The sequence below is a fragment of the Anastrepha ludens genome, chromosome 6 (assembly GCF_028408465.1).
Source record: "Anastrepha ludens isolate Willacy chromosome 6, idAnaLude1.1, whole genome shotgun sequence".
NCBI classification, from domain to species: Eukaryota; Metazoa; Arthropoda; class Insecta; order Diptera; family Tephritidae; genus Anastrepha; species Anastrepha ludens.
The window spans coordinates 97,339,634-97,357,363 of NC_071502.1; the positions used below are offsets into that span (position 1 = coordinate 97,339,634).

General features: G+C 41.5%; 2 protein-coding genes across 8 annotated transcripts in view; one reads left to right on the forward strand and one right to left on the reverse strand.

The window, feature by feature from the left end:
* LOC128865928 (arylsulfatase B) overlaps positions 1-4,211 on the forward strand; it is a 28,069-nt gene extending 23,858 nt beyond the window's left edge. For all 7 annotated transcript variants that reach the window (XM_054106348.1, XM_054106346.1, XM_054106347.1 and 4 more), the window contains exon 9: positions 3,987-4,211. In XM_054106348.1, the coding sequence (XP_053962323.1) occupies positions 3,987-4,155 (169 nt within the window). In that variant the 3' untranslated portion in view covers positions 4,156-4,211. The remainder of the gene's footprint in view (positions 1-3,986) is intronic.
* Positions 4,212-4,263: 52 nt separating this feature from the next.
* LOC128865930 (pro-resilin) lies at positions 4,264-7,503 on the reverse strand. The gene is made up of 3 exons (XM_054106353.1): positions 6,640-7,503; positions 6,035-6,169; positions 4,264-5,348 (listed from the first exon to the last, which is right to left on the reverse strand). The coding sequence occupies exons 1-3, from the start codon at positions 7,501-7,503 to the stop codon at positions 4,764-4,766; spliced, it is 1,584 nt and encodes a 527-aa protein (XP_053962328.1). The 3' UTR covers positions 4,264-4,763.
* Positions 7,504-17,730: the final 10,227 nt, after the last annotated feature.

A 17,730-nucleotide genomic window follows, 5' to 3' on the forward strand; every position in this document is an offset into this window, starting at 1 on the left:
CCGCTTTTTTGCAAGTGTATAATGCAACGTTGGCCTTCTTTACTCTTTCCTCAATATTAGATTTCCACGTGAGTTTCCTGTCTAATATGAGTCCTAGGTACTTGACATTCTCTTTCAAAGGAATCTCCACACCCTTAAAAATTAGCGGGGAGATTATAGGGAGCCTATGTTTCTTTGTAAAGAGAATTATTTGAGTTTTTGAAGGGTTTATATCGAGTCCCCTGCTCTCAGTCCAGGTTCTAAGCGTGGCCATGTTAGAGCGCAGAATATCCATAAGGGTATTAGGATATTTGCCTTTAACGGCGATTGCTACGTCATCTGCGTAAGCTGTGACGTGGCAACCCCCTCTTTCCAGGGTCAGTAACAGGGAGTTTACTGCCAAAATCCAAAGAAGAGGGGAGAGGACTCCACCTTGCGGTGTGCCTCTGCAGACCTGTCTGCTTAGATTAGTGCTTCCTAATTTAGCCGTTACCTTTCTTTTGATGAGTATATCTTCTATCAGGGCTACGACATGTGGTTCAACTCCAAAATCTTCTAATGAATCTACTATAGCGTTTGCATTTATATTGTTGAAGGCGCCTTCTATGTCTACGAAAGCAACCAATGCAAACTCTTTGTCTGATAAGCTTTTTTCCACCAACCCGACGAGTGAGTGTAAGGCGGTTTCTGTGGACTTCCCTTTAGTATAGGCATGTTGCGCCGAAGAGAGCCTATTTAAAGGCACGACACCCCGTATGTATTCATCTATTATTCTCTCCAGGATCTTGAGAAGAAAAGACGTTAGACTAATGGGTCTGAAGTCTTTAGGGTTAGTGTGTGAGGACCTACCTGCCTTGGGTATGAAGGAGACTTTTGCCTCCCTCCATCCTAGCGGAATGTGGCCCATGTTAAGACAACTTCTAATGACAATTTTGATATACGGTAGTACAATGCCCCGTGATTGCTGCAGTTCAGCGGGGTAGATACCGTCCGTTCCTGGCGATTTATAAGGACCAAAAGTATTAATAGCCCATTCGATTTTTGAGTGTGTAACTAAGAGATTTCCTAGGTCGGATTGCCTTTCATTATTGGCGGAATGGTTTTGTTCCACCGGCGTGTCACCTGGAAAGTGTGTGTCTAGGAGAAGACCTAACGATTCCTCACTTGACGTGGTCCATGTATTCCCTTGACCTTGTAGGTAGCCTAAGTTGCTTGGCGTCTTTGAGAGAATTTTTCTTAATCTGGCCGCTTCTGAAGTCTCTTCAATTTCTTTGCAATAATTTTGCCATTATTCACGCTGCGCAGTTCTAACTGCTTTTTTGTAGTTTTTCAATTCAGCCTTATAGGCTTGCCAGTCTGCTGGCATAACAGGGCATATAAATTCTTGAACATTCTTTTTCCGCTTTTTTATTATTAAAATTGAAAAAATAATATATTTACAATCAAAATAAATAAAGAAATAAAAAATGTTAGGTGCAAGCTGCATCTACATGCCCATCCGCTTGCGGTTTGTCGTATTCCTTCTACTTCGATTCTTGAACATTCTTGCAACTAAGATTCATTAGACTTCTAAAAAAATGTTAATGAAACTGGTACTGGCTCGATGAGCAAGAAGGTGAGACCTTTACCAAACCTTGACCACATTTGTCTTGCTACCCCGCGCTTAGGTTTTTCAGGCCACCTTCTTTTTACCTATTCCAGGAAGTTTAATATAAGGAAGATTTTACAAGATGACAGGCCACCTCCTTTTTACCTGTTCCAGGAAGTTTTATTTAAGGAAGATTTTACATGATGACAGGCAACCTTCTTTTTACCTATTCCAGGAAGTTTAATTTAAGGAAGACTAATGAGATGCATTAGAGAGATAATGAGATGTATTAGATCAAGATGAAGTCTAAAGTGTATTAAAGAGTGCCTAAATGTGTCAGATAGGGTACTCATTGCTTTAGCAGTTTGGAACTTGGCCTCTTCACCATGAGTTATAAAATTGCTAGTGCCCAACTTCACTTAATTGATTGTCATGCACTTCCAAATGGATAAATAGCTGGGTTTAACACTCGACAGAAAATCATCCTGGAAATTATCCGCCGTTGGTGTCGGCATGGACAATCCGAAATTATAAGAAACTTTAGAAGTGTACACTTAGGTCGGGTTCTTCTCCCTTTAACGGAAGATTAATGCAGTTGAATGAAAATATTGGAGAAAAAGTCTTTTATAGTGAACTTAAGGAAAGAAGCTCCCAAATTATTGTACTAAAGTGGAATCGAAGTGGATGTAAGACCAACACAGAAGCAGTCGATTAGCATTTTCTTAGTTTTATAACCTTATATCCTTAAGGAGGTTAACACTTTTATTCTGGTATCCATTAGGAGAGAAATATTTGACTTATTTTTTCGATCCGATATGGATATTTTGTTACTAATGTACATCAGATTACAGTGACATTGCCACGAGGTGTTTTACGCTTATTTTATGTGTTTTTCTTTATTTTTCTTGAGAGGGGCCAAAAATACCCATATGTGAAAGATCTGGAGGGTGCTGTAATTAGTTATAAAGAAATTATTCTCTCTAACCCTCACCACATTCGCCCAAACTGTTATGTAATTACATCCCTTTTCAAAGCATCCCACCTGAAAGTATGCATTTAAAATTTATAATACACCTATGAATATATTCTTTACCAAAAATACCGAGTTTCGAATGTAATTTAAATAATCGCATTCGCGCCTTAACAATCCCGTTTTTGTTGTCGTAGCAGCATAAATATTCCCTATTCTTTGGCCGGATATAAATCCAGGCCGTTTCGGTAACGTAGAACTGACTGTCTGAGAGAATATCAGTTCCCAATCCCGTCACTATTGGTAGTTAAAAATTTGGAAAATTAGTGGACTTCTTCTACTTGAAATCCAATAAAAGCTATTTTGGACTGAGTTGGCAATTGATTAGTAAAGTCCTCTCTTGACGAACAAAAATCACACTTTATAAGTCTCTCATCATGCCCGTCGTATCGTATGACGCAGAAGCTTTGACATGATAACACCTGATGGGACGGCCCTTGACGTGTACGAGAGAAAGATTCAGGATTTATGGATCTTTGCGGCGAGTATCAAAGGCGATAGAACGATGAGCTATATGAGCTGTAGCAGGCAGGAGTAGAGTGCTGCGAATCAAGATTTAGCGGCACCGTTGGCTATACCAAGTCGTACGTACGTGGACACAAACCCACCGGCTGTGAAAGTACGCGTATTCGGTACAATGCCCGAGCGTGGTAGCAGCGGAAGAGGAAGGCCTCCACTGCGTTGACAGGATTAAGTGGAGAAGAGCGTGTAATTTCTAATTGTCATTTGTTCGCTCGCAAAAGAAATTAAAGCCGGGTTTTGTTGAAATCAGCCAAAATTGTTTAGACGATTACTGTGCTAGTAAAGAGGAAAGAAGAGTGTATAAATTCCATATTTATTGGTAGAATTTTTTGCTGATATTAGTTTAATCCCGTCGCAGAACGGGCTTTTTAACCAGCTCCTCATAAAATTGTAGAGTAAAGATCTTTAGATTTCATATGCTGCTTCATTTTAAGGAGGCTATTTTTAATTTTCTTTAAATCTACTCGGCCTCGGAAGAGATCTGAGTAGATCTTGTGTTGCCAAGGGGCCAAGGTGGTCGTTTCTTAACACATTGGGGACAGGAGGAACTGCGACAGTCGTTCGGACATGACAGATAACATCAGTTTTGTCCATCTGCAGCCTCTCTCAACCCGCCAAGCTCGCTTAGTTAGAGTAACCCGTGTGCTCTGATGGTTGCAGAAGGAAAGAGGTGGCTAATTTAAAAAAAAATGTATACATAAGTGGTGTTATTTTCTGATCGCCTTTGCCAGAACTTTGCATTTGCTGGCGGAACTTTGCTACTTTTAGGTGTTGCAGTGCGCTTTTCAGCCCTTTTCAGCTCTTTTTGTATTCACATGCTTTGTTATGCCAGCCAAACTAAGTTTTTTGTTCATTCTCAAATTTCAGATATCCTAATATACTCAAAACACTCTTGGACGAACTAAAACGCTTGAATGAGACTGCCGTGCCTGCCGCCAACAAGCCAGATGATCCCCGTGGCGATCCTCGTTTGCACAATTACGTTTGGACAAATTTTGGCGATGTGGTGGACAGTGAATTCGTTGGTAAAATCTAATGAATTATATAAGGCTAAATAATAATAAATATTTTTTTATAAAAAAACTTGAAATATTTTTGTGTTTTATTGTAACATTTGCTTGTCCGTTTCATTGCTTTAACATAACCTAAGATTATATAAACAAAAAAATAATAAAAAATAATAAAAATCGTACATTTCGTTTAGAAGGTATGGAGCACAACTTAGCATAGAATTAAATGAAATGAATGAAGAAAGGTAGTTACGTAAATACAGTCAAAGGGGCATGACTATTTTCAAGTGCAGATGAAGGATGCACATTCTTTAGATCAATGGAAATGGTTGATGAGTTTCAGGGTTATAGTTCCACCTTAGGCTTCGAGTTTACTAAAGTTCTTATTTATATGCCACATGCATTTCATATACAAAATGCCGTTATACACGCACTAAATGCTAACTAGATAATATGCAATATGTAATAGTCTAGTGTTATGATGATTGAATACGAGTATGAGTAATGCCTTTTTATGTATGTAGGTATGTAATTATGATGAGGAGCGTTTCATTTTTCCACGCCCGCCGTATTTTCGTGGGCTCATTGCCCGCTATTAATCGTCTCTAATTGTTCGTGTTGCCTTCTAAAAGAGTTAATATCGATAGCCGTTGCCATCATTATCGCCATTTTGACCACCTGGACCGAAACCATTCGGACGTCCACTGGAGTAGCCCTGTCCATCGATATTGTCTTGACCGCCAGGTCTGCCATCCGAGTAACCATTGCCGTTGCTCTGATATTGACCACCGCCATTGCCATTGCCGTTCGAGTAACCGTTACCATTACCATTACCATTTCCACCCGGACGTCCACTTGCATAACCATTATCGCCCAAATCTTGCCCATTTGGACGACCATCAGAGTAGCCGTTGCGGCCTAGTCCCTGTCCGCCACCGTTGCCGTTGCCGTTGCGGCCTTTGCCATTGCGGCCGCTGTAGCCATTGCCGTTACCATTTCCATTGCCGTTACCGTTGCCATTGGGACGTCCGCTCGAGTAGCCATTGCCGCCTAGATCTTGTCCGTTTGAATAGCCATTTCCACCACCGAGTCCATTGCCATTCTGCTCGTAATCATAGCCATTAGCGCCACCAGCACCACCACCGAGTCCATTGTTAGCTTCACCTTCATAACGGACTTGTGGACGATAGCCACCCTGATCAGCTTCGTAGTCGACGATCTATGTTTGAGTGTGAAAAACGAGAGGGAGAGGGAGACACATAGAGGGAGGGAGACATTGGGAGAGATAGAGACGTAAAGAGAGAGAGGGAGCCATAGGCAGAGAAAGAGAGATAAAGAGAGAGAGAAAAACGAAGAAATTAAAAAAAAGAAGCAAATTATATCGGTAAACTTAAGCCTCCTAAATAAAATAAACAAATAATTGGCGCGTACACTTCTGGTAAGTGCTTGTCCGAGCTCCTCCTCCTATTTGTGGTGTGCGTCTTGATGTTGAGTTTTAAGCTGAATCGGAACGGCAAATAGTTTTTTTTGATGAGGAGCTTTTTCATGGCAAAAATACACCCGGAAATTTGCCATTGCCTGCCGAGGCGACTGCTTATTGATCGCTAGGAAATGTCTGGAAACAAAATTTTTTGCCTAAATGCATGATAAGTGCAAACCCTGTCACAAAAGTTCAGACATTTTCAGCGATGCATAATTGGTATAATTTTTTACTGCTATCTTTTTCGGCGTACTAGCAAAACGTAAAGTATGATAGAATCCAATACCTTTCAGCGTTGCTTACTTTTACGATATTTCCTACATAGTACGCATAGAATCGCATCTAATTCTAATTCTCAAATCATAGCCTACTTAAAGATTTTCCTATCACCTCAAAATTAATTTCAGTGTTAAATTTGTTCTTACTTGCTTCCTTCCGTCAGGCAACAACACATTGTACTGGCCCGTTGTGTAGTCGCCATCGCGCATTTCCGAATGTCCGAAGGACAAACCGCTCGGCGCATCTTCTACTTCGTAACTAAATTCGTATTGTGCTGGTTCCTATGGAATAACAACGGAAAGCAGGCGTATTTGAAAGCACTGAACTGACGGACAATAAACAAGCAAATTTCGTGTGAGGATTAAGCGAGCAATAGTGTTGCCAATGTAACTTTGAAGCATAGAGAAGGAAGGAGCCAAGTAAGAATTTGTGTAAGCATTAGAGGGCGCTCGGCACAAATAGTCCCGGAAAGGGCTGTATGCGTGCAGTAGCAGTGTATTGTATGCGCGTGTATCAACTATAATAGTATTAGGAGGTATGGCAATTTTAGAGTTCTGTACTGTTTAATTCGTGTGTTCCAGCAACCAACGTGTAACTCAAAGAAACGCGGCAGCAAACTGCTTGGCGTGAAATGTACCTTAACTGTGTATGCCACGCAAATTTGCGTGTGCCTATAACCTTGTGTGCCCGGTTTTGCTATATTAACACTTAACAGCTAGCTTAGAAATATAGTAAAGTTGTTGCCACTTACACCACTCTCTCCACTATCTCCTCCTCCCTGCGAGTAGTCATAACCATTTGCACCACCACCAGCACCGTTGCCATTGCGTCCACCGCCATTTCCATTGCCATTGCGACCGCCTGCACCTGGTGGCAAGTATTCCTGTGCTGGACGCCCACCTCCATTGCCGTTGCCATTGCCATTGGAGTACCCATTACCGTTACCGTTACCAGAAGCGGGCGGACCATAACTATCGGAGGGTTTCAGACCACCGCCGTTTCCGTTTCCATTCAAACCGGGTGCGCCATAAGTGCTTGAGGGACGTCCGTTACCGTTGCCGTTACCATTACCATTCAAACCAGGTGCGCCGTAGGTGGAAGAAGGCCGTCCACCGCCATTGCCATTGCCGTTGCCACCCAAACCAGGTGCGCCATAAGTGCTTGAGGGACGTCCACCGCCATTGCCATTACCATTGCCACCCCCCGAACCGGGTGCGCCATAAGTACTTGACGGACGTCCACCGCCATTGCCGTTACCATTGCCACCCGCACCGGGTGCGCCATAAGTACTTGACGGACGTCCACCGCCATTGCCGTTACCATTGGCACCCGCACCAGGCGCACCATAAGTGCTTGACGGACGACCACCCCCGTTACCGTTACCACCTAAACCGGGCGCACCATAAGTGCTTGACGGACGTCCACCGCCATTGCCGTTGCCGTTGCCATTACCACCACCAAAACCTGGTGCACCATACGTGGAGGAGGGGCGCCCAGCGCCATTACCATTTCCATTTGCTGATGGTGGCAGGTAAGAGTTCACTGGCGGTTCCGGACGCGCCAGCACCGCTGACGTTACCAACAATAAACTCACAAAACACCAAATTCTCGACATTGCCGCGTTTTTTTGATGTTTTTTTTTTTGGTATTCCTCAGTAGGTTTAAGTATCAGCGAATTTACTTAAATTACAGAAGTAGAAATTAACACAAAAAACTATTTTGTGGCAGGACCTCAAGTCCTGTCTGCCCAGCTGTGTTCCTGTTGCACAATTCTGTACGTTGCCGAACACTTGGTTTTGCTGTGGGGTGTTTTATTTGGACTAACTCTTCCGACTCTACTATCGAAGTTCAAATCAAATGATTAAAATCCAAATTCTGACTGATTTCCAACCACCAACTGTTGGCATATTTATATGCCACAAGCGAAGACGACGCAAGGCTGTTGGCGTAAGCGCTGGCTGGCTAACTTCTTCTTGGAGGCGGCAGATGAGGCGTCCGGGCTCGACAAAAAAAATAAAATAAACAAAATAAAATAAAGCAGAAGAGTCGTTCGAAAAGCGAGAGGATTTCCTCAGTGTTGGCAAGATATGATTTTGTTTTTGTTGTCAATTGGTGCGCGATGCTGCAAATGCTTCATTCGCGGCGCGCTTAAGACAAAGCGACTGCTATAGTTGTGTGGCTGTTGGTGGCGTCACTGCCACTCGTCATTCAACTAAGGTGCACCGCTGCCACCGCTGCCACCGTTCAACTTTATTTTGTTCTCCAGCAGCTGACGCTGATGGGGCTCGCAGTAAAGTCAGCCACTCGGCCGACAAAGCAGATGAAAGATTCTCTCAAAACATCAGTCGTTTGTTGTATGAGTAAACGAAATCAAAAGTAAGCAACTGCCAATACCCCTCGCCTTGAATTGGCATCGTAAGTGCAAAATGTGGCACAAAGACGACAAGACGCCGCTGCATTTAGTCAAAACAAAAAAAAAAACCAAAAAACGCAAAATTTAAATGCAGCAAGAAGCTGCACTTCATAAAGCAATAATACCTAAGTGAGAGCAACAAAAAAGTTGGGAAATCTACAAGCACTTTTTTACTTTAAAACTGTAAGCATGCATGTACGTATGTATGTATGTGCGCTCATGTGGGTGCAAAATCGATGCCCATAATCAAAGCGCATGCAGTGAGTGGTAGATAGCGCGTGCGCGCGCGTTTTTTCTTCTTTTCCATAAGTCGGCTCTGCTTCGGCGTCCTACACCAATGCCACCGCCAACTAGTAGTCTAGTCCGTGTGCGCTTACTGTTCGTGTTGCCAAATTAAGCAGATCATCTTGTTATGCTTCTTTTGCTGATCATCGGCCGCATCATTATCTTGAAGGTGATTGTGATGTGTGACATAGCGCGCACAGTGATCGCGAGACTTCTTGAACTAAGACTTCTTTAGTTGGTGGTTGATGCTGTCTGCTGACTACCATTCTCGTACTTTTACGTGCATATCTATATACATGGACGGCACGTGCTTATGTGTGTGTGTGATATGCTGCATTTGTTTGTTCACTTCTAAGTTTGCTAGTCAATTTCAAGATGGCCCAATCGCAAACGTTCACTGAATGGTTCTCGGTGAGTGAAGTAGCTGTCGTGTGCCACTATGGCTGAAAGGAATTGTTTAAGCCTAAAGGAGCCGCTGAGTTAATGGAGTTCCAAGCGAGTTATTAATAATCAAACTATGTATATCTGATGGAGTCCTAGACAAGGAAAAGTGAATTTTATATAAATTGCGATAAGGTTTATGTGCCATAAACAAGGCTGGGCTGAAAATGAATCTGTCGGGGTTTTCCTAGTAAAATTTAATTATTTCGCAACATCTATAGATGTGTAAGGGAGCCTCCTATTTTCAATAACTTTATAAAATGCGAACAGCCCGCATCTCATTGCAATTAAGCTCACCGCATAGTCACTACAGCAGGCGAATCAAGCTTTCATTCTTCCTGTTGAAGGATCTTGACGGGCTGATTGGTCTGCATCTAAGATGTGAAACTTCTCGGGGAGGTGTCCACAGAGTATCTGAGAAAGTGTTCGTAGTACGCAGCAATCATACTGAGAGGCTCTGGTTCCTAGCTACAAGCCCTTCAGTATCCCTTGATTTAACTGGTCTACCTTGCTCACGATTCTTAACAATATAGAGAAATCCCTCTCTCAGAAAGAGCTCGTTATGGGCGTCTATGGTACATCACAATCAGACTGAGGACCTGAGGGCCAGACAAGCTCGGCTGAAGCTACTGACACTCCAGTATACTTAGAAATTTTCAACTCTTCCCCATAGAGGCTGATCAATACACACTCTAACTGGGTTCGAGCGGGATATTCTCCATTAATAGCTCTGCAAGGAAAGAGTGGGCAGGATGCCGCATTTGAAGGTAGAGCCTAATGAACCTGCTCACAGATAGTTCGAAGTTGTATGAAAAGGTTGGTGGAGTAGTATTCTACGAGTAACTTCCCACCGAGTTCAAGTACAGGCTACAGGACCACTGCAGTGTATTTCAAGCCGAAGTAGCTGCACTCAAAGTAGCAGTTGTGTGGTTGCTCACCTGTGTAACAATTGTTAGTGAAGCAATAATTTATTCCAAAAGCCAAGTGACACCAAGGTTCGAAGATGGTGCGCTCGAAACTAGTTGGGAGGAATGCCGGACGTCGTTTTCCGTCCCATCTGAATACTTTGAAATTTGAATGATGTGAGCATCTGGTCACAGGGGCATTGCGAAAAACTGTTGGGCTCTTAAGCTAGCTTGGTACGGGCCTCATGAGGTAGTTTTCCCATAAAATGGGGAGATTAGGATTTCCTTGACTATCTATGATCTACTCTTGGGAATTTGGGCTTCGTGTCAGTTCAGCGAGCGATGGACACGTGCACTAACCTGGAAGATCGGAAGCGACGAAGATCTTTACGACGACATAGACATAGCGCAGCGAATAAAGCTCCATTGGCTACGTTGGCAGAGTCATGTCGCCCGAATGGTTACAAATGCTCCAGCTTCGAAAGTATTCTATGCGGTACCAGCTGGTGGTAGCAGAGGAAGAGCAAGGCCTCTTGAGTGTTTCCAACTGGCGCTCTTTATTAAACTCGGCCAAAATCGCGTAAGCGGCTATGACGCCAATCAAGAAGAAGAAGAAGAATTTCCAAACATTGTTCGTTAAGTATCCATGCGGCAAGACTTCATATTATATCGCGTCCTTTTTATAGCAGCTGTTTCAAGGATGAGGTTGCATAATTTCAGCATCTTCTCCTCAGCCGCAGGGCTAAGATTTAGGCAACTTGGCTCCCACTTGTTTGCCATGTTTGCGGATATAACAGGTTTAGATACTGATTGCCCAGTAGGACGAAGCAGTAACGAGTCATAGTTCGCTATTTTCTAAATTATGATTTATTAATACTATTGACTTTAGGTTAGCAAACATTGGAGGATTGATTTATCTGGATCAGTTTCCAAGAGTGTGGAAAATGTTTGACTGGCATTCAGCTGGCATTGACCAGAAACATTTGCAGCGCATGAAGTTCATTTATAGCGGGTTCTTTCAGTACATTTTCATCTGAGTAGCAACCAAACATACGTCTGGTAACGAGTTAGCATACGAAGCCGAATCTTGAGGGGACGCATTTTGATGAATTCGAATAAAGAGCCAGCACATTAATAACCGTCGTATCTGTAGACTCAGTATATGCGCTTGCAAATGGCGGTATGTCTAGACGCACGAGGTTTAACGGAAAAATTTCCTTTGAGACCCCAGGAAACGTTTGTTAATATGGCTTTGAACCTGTCTCATAAAGTCCCTATCAATGAAAATACGTGGAAAGAAGCATAATAAGATGAAAGTATCTGTTTATTGAAGGCTTATGTTGCAATTGTTTTTTGTTTTTTTGTTTTTTGGTATCTTTTATGGAGACGATATCTTCTTAATATCGGAGAGCGCCTGAGAAGGCGTTAGCACCTAAATTTATTGTGAGTGATTAATTTATGTAAGAAAATTTGTTCATGTACCTGTTGAGTATTGCAGTTGTTTGTGTTAGGTGAACGTAATAGTAGTCTGAACAACATGAAACAAACATTCAGATTCAGTGGCTTCACTGACTACTTTGTATCGTACGAAATGAAACAAATGCTTCCAGTGCTGGATATTTGGATGTGGTACTCACTCGAAATGAGAGAGGGAAATTTGTCGTTTCACTACACGTAGCCGAATGGGTTGCTGAGTGACTACCATTCGGAAGACGTAGATTCGATTCTCCGAGAAACACCAAAATGAAGAAAACGTTTTTTTCTAATAGCAGTCACCCCTAGACAGGCAATGGCAAACCTGCGAGTGTATTTCTGCCATGAAAAAGCTCCTCATAAAAATATCTGCCGTTCGGAGTCGGCTTGAAACTGTAGGCCCCTCCATTTGTGGAGCAACATCGTGAGGCACATCACAAATAGGACGAGGAGCTCGGCCAATCACTTAAGGGGACAGGTACCTGTAAAATTTCGAAAAAAATTTTTTTTTCTTTTTTCATAAAATGTTAATACATATACTCGTTTAGGAATATGCCAAACAATTTTTAGAACGTAAATTTAAGTATTTCTTATATTATAGATCGTCAACCGTGACGACTCTATTCTTTGCGCTCGAGTGCTGGGAGAGGTATAGTTACGTTGCCGACTTAGACGCGTTTTTCTCAAAACTATATTTTTCGAATTGGCGTACACGATAACTCGAAAAGTTATTGACCGATCTCCCTGAAATTTTGCACACATCTTTTTTATGATATTACTTTTTATGTGAATTTACAAGTTTTCGAAAATTTTTCGAAAAAACAATTTTTCGAAGCAAAAATAGTAGGAAAATTCCCCCCAAAATTCATTTTTTTTTTTTGATGCATTTTATTCCGCGAATTTTTTTCCTCCCATTTTTGTTTAATTCATATAGAAATTATGACATTAATAAACAAAAAAATGTTTGGTTTTTTGTATTCAGGTCACTGACGTCGATGCTACAATGCCCGCCGATTGAGAAGCTCCGCTGCGATCTTCCTGGAAGAATTGAGTGTACATCCGCCATTTTAAAAGGTTAAAATAAAAAAAAAAAATTTTACTATTTTAATGTAGGTATAAATAAACTGTATGCGAATTTTGAAAAAAATAGATTGACTTCTTCATTTTAAATAATTTTAATGAAAATCAGGGAAAATATGTCCGTTTACAGGTATCTGCCCCCTTAACAGAAGTGCACGCGCCAATTCCTTTTATTTTTTTATTGCTTTTTCACCCCACGAAGGAATATTAGTACTCGTTTGTGCGTTCTAAATAACAGATGAACTCCCTTTGGGTTTTTTGTGATGGATATACGCAATGGCGTTTGCAATAGCTTGAAAAATGTGAAAAATAAAACTAGACGCGATTCATTTTAGCAAGTCGCACGCTATGCCCTCAAGCGCCAACAGTCCAACAGCGCCAAAGAACCACAACAGACAAACAAGAGGATTTGAAGTTGTGCTGAAACGTGATTAAAATATCAACGCACAAGAATTGTAAGTGAACTGGAAAACATAGCCACAACCACAAAACAACAACAACAACGACCACAGAAAACCAACATTACTGGAGCAACACACGTGCTTGGTGTTGACGCCAACAACAACAATAACAAAAACAACAGCAACAAACTTTAAATAAACAAATGAAAATTGTTGCACGCACGACCACCAACTCGAGCGCCAGCCAGGCCATTGCATCGCAAGATCCTCCTCCGCCGTCATGCAGCTGCCGCGTATCTGCCGCGCTCGGTACTTAATGTTCAGCGCAAAACGTGCTACAAAATTAATTGCATAATATCTTTCATGCAATGCACAGTTACTTTAATACATACATATCTACGAGTGAGGAGTACATACATGCTTACATACAAAAGTGCTCGTAGATACCCAGAATGCGTGATTGCAGATTCACTTTTTAGCGCGCGCGCGAAAATTTAACTCGTAGCCGTACAAACGACGTATTGAACGAATTGCACTCGTCACAACACTTAAACGGATATAAATTTTCCTATACGAATATATGTATGTATGTATGTATGTATGTAATGGAATATCATTTTTTGTAATGGAATTTTAGTGATTGTTCGCTTTGGGCCAAAGGGTCGCTTGCGATTTCGTTAATTTGTCAACACACTTACCACGTATGTGCGAGCACCTATGCACGTATGTATGTATTGCATCTATGTATGTATGTATGCATGTATGCATGGATTTTCGTATGAGGATGTTCACCGACGCCTGCTCGCTTTAAATTGCAGTAGGTGGCAGTGTATCGAGTCGCTCATCGGTGGCTTTGCCTTTTGACCCTCCGCCAGAGATTAACGTCATGTGCACAATGGAAGTTAATATGTTGCACTTAATCGGAGTTTATTGTCTGTGCGCGAGCGAACATACCAAAGTGTCCATCGTTACACATTTACATTCATACCCACGTGCATATGTACGATTGTATGGAGAACCAAAAGTGTTGTGTTTAAATGTCGTTACTTTCCATTATCTTTTTTATTAGGCAGGTGATGGCGGTCAGTAGTTCAACGGATGCTATTTGGAGATTGGCTAACTGAGACAATTAAATAAATATAGAAAATACGTAGAAAACAATTTTTTTAGCTACAAATATTTTTTCTCTTTATTGAGCAATTTTTCTTAAATATTGGCGGGTCATATGCGACGTGTATTGCCACACTACAATTTTTGACGTGATAACGTCTTATAATTCGATTTAGCCGGCTGCACGCACGAAAAAATGTGTCGTTATCTTGCTCAATCGCCGTTGTCTTACTCATTCGTCGTTATCTTGCTCAATCGTCGTTACCTCGCTTGAACTGCAAGCGAAAGCGCGGAACGAACGACAAAAAGCACAATCGGCCGCCGCATTCGGCAACGTTCGACATCTGGCTCTCTCCTACTTGAGTGAGCATATATATGGATGTATATGCGCATTTGTATATAAATTCACATACTTGTATTTGCATATGCCTTCTTCCTCTGTGCATTGTAATGAACCATTTCTCTGTTGAGAGTAGGACTACAATAGGAAAAGTAGGAAATGAAAGGGAGTGCTTCGAGTGTAATGTGTCTTGAAAAAGTCAAATCGATGATGGTGCCTCTTAGTGTTGTTGACTTATTAACGTCTGATGCACAATCGAAATTGAACATATCTTTCATGAATTTGATAAATGTTTCGTCATTTTTCACGTTTGTGTAAATGTAACTTGACCTATTCCATTGCGATTCCATTTACCTCCTTCTCTATATCCATACAAAATATCTATCAAACAAATAAAATTAAAATTTTGTTTTGAAAATTGCAACCATTCTTCTTCTTAATTGGCGCTATAACCGCTTACGCGATTTTGGCAGAGTTTAGCAAAGCGCGCCAGTCGTTTCTTTCTCGTGCTAACCGGCGCCAGTTGGACACACCAAGTGAAGCCAAGTCCTTCTCCACCTGATCTTTCCAACGCAGAGGAGGCCGCCCCATTCCTCTGCTACCACCAGCTGGTACCGCATCGAATACTTTCAAAGCCGGAGCGTTTGTATCCATTCGGACGACATGACCCAGCCAACGTAGCCGCTGGATCTTTATTCGCTGCGCTATGTCTATGTCGTCGTAAAGCTCATACAGCTCATCGTTCCATCGTCTGCGATATTCGCCATTGCCAACGTGCAAAGGTCCAAAAATCTTACGCAGAATCTTTCTCTCGAACACTCCAAGCGTCGCTTCATCGGATGTTGTCATCGTCCACGCTTCTGCGCCATACGTTAGGACGGGCATGATGAGAGTCTTGTAGAGTGTTAGTTTTGTTCGTCGAGAGAGGACTTTACTGCTCAGTTGCCTACTTAGTCCAAAGTAGCACTTGTTGGCAAGAGAGATTCTACGTTGGATTTCAAGGCTGACATTGTTATCGGTGTTAATGCTGGTTCCTAAATAGACGAAGTCTTTTACAACCTCGAAATTATAACTGTCTACAGTGACGTGGGTGCCGATACGCGAGTGCGCCGACTGTTTGTTTGAAGACAGGAGGTACTTCGTTTTGTCCTCGTTCACCACCAGACCCATTCGCTTTGCCTCTTTGTCCAGTTTGGAGAAGGCAGAACTAACAGCGCGGTTGTTAAGGCCGATGCAACCATTACATCAGTATTTTCTTGTGACGTTGTCACGTTAAACTATCGTCAGTAAACCGACTTTACAGACCACCTCTTTTTTTTGTTGAGTTGCTTCAAATTTCTTTTTGTAATTAAAGTTTACTCTGCTTTTAATAAAAAGGGAAGCAACATAGCTTGTCCCCAGGTTTTAGTGAACAAATCGCATAAATCCGCACAAATATCGAAACTTCATATATGAATTTAGGTTTGTTCGATAAGAAAATTAGCCATTACCAGCCAGTATTAAAAATTATGAACGTGAGCAAGAATCTTCCAAGAATGATAGAAGTTCTGTTCGAATGGCAAGTCGCGCTGAAAAGAGCTGCCAAAAATGACATTTGTCCAGAATCAAGTATTAGGAAGTCCGCGTTCATACAGGAAAATATTTGTTGCTTCAACTCGTTACTTGTGATGCTCGTGCTCTGTCAACACCATTTTTGTTCTCGCTCTACTCAGTATTGTTATTGACTAAAGACCAAAAGCTAACAATTGCAATTTGCAATGTTGAAGCAACAAAAGTCCCGCTGTATGAACTCGGTCTAATGAGTCTCTCTTGAAAGAGAGTTGGCAGCATTGAAAATAGTAAGTTTACTAGTATTATACTCGCTAGAAGCGAATTTTACTTCATAACTTAGTTGTTGCTTTAACCTGCTAATTTTTCGTCAAACATAGCGAGCAGAGAGGTGGCGAATCGGAGGTGCCTAGAATACATGATTGCGCCATCCCAGGCCCTGCAACTAAAACACATAAATAAAACCAACAAAAAGAATACAAGGAATAAACGGAGCAAGTGGAAAGGAAGTAAAAACTGCATTTGGAGGCTTTAGTAAGCGTTTTTGAATTTTTATTATTTTATTTAAGGGGTATTCTGTTGTAGAGGTATGAATTTCGCCTGGTTTTTGAAGCGCTGTACAAAGGATCTTATATACAATATAATATATAAAAGAAAGTCATGTTAGTTACACTATTTATAACTCGAGAACGGCTGAACCGATTTGGCTGAAAATTGGTGGAGAGGTAGCTTAGAACCAGGAGACGGACACAAAATGCTTTTTATCCCATTCGAACGCGTTTCCGTTAAGTCACTATAAAATGTGGTATAACAAAAACGCATCTGATATGGAATAACAAAACGCAAATGACAGCTAAACGTAATTTTGTCTATGGTTAAGTAGAAAATTTGATAATATAAATTTTGTCAGAAATCACAGTAATTTGTATTCTCTTTGAATCATCATTAACAATGCCGCGATCAAGACGATCGAATCTTTCCTGACAAAGCCATAATGCAAGAAGGATACGAAACATGAATGAAATTCTGAATAAGCACAAGGAATTGTCCGTGAAGAGCGCTGCGTTAGTATGGATCGACTTCGTGCTTCTCAATCACAAGAGCGAAGCGAGGCAGCCCGTGAAACGGCTCGGTTGGCAATGCGAAATCGTCGAGCGAATAACAGAGATCTACAAGTATATCATTTTCGACGCACAAGAAGAGAATTATCAAGTGCTAATTTGAATCGAGCAGCGTTTCGATATGATTGCAACACTGATTACTACTTGCATCCTAGCGTTTGCATTGGGCCAATGAACGTTGTTTGCGAGTATTGTGGCGAAATAAACGGTTGCCTCAAGTCATCGAATCTATGGTGCTATGTGAAGAAACTTCAGCTGACAACAAACATGAGAGTTGCATTACTTAATAATACATCTACTGAAGATTTCTCTGAGCAATTACTGACTATCGGTAATGGTCGAGTACCTGTCGACGAATCGAGCGGACTGATTTCATTTCCTCAGAATTTCTGTAACTTTGTCTCATCGAAAGACGAACTTATTAATAAAGTATTCCCAAACATCATTAATAACCACAAAAATAATGAATGGTTGAGTGAGCGAGAAATTTTAGCGGCTAAGAATAAAGATGTAGATGACCTAAACTATATAATTCAAAATTATATCATTGGAACAAAGCATTCATTCAAATCCATTGACTGTGTAACAAATGAAGATGAAGCCACCAACTATCCAATTGAATTTTTAAACTCCTTGGGTGTGCCTGGATTAGCACCGCACAATTTACGCCTAAAAGTTGGCTCCGTAGTAATCATGCTTCGAAACATAAGCCCACCAAAACTTTG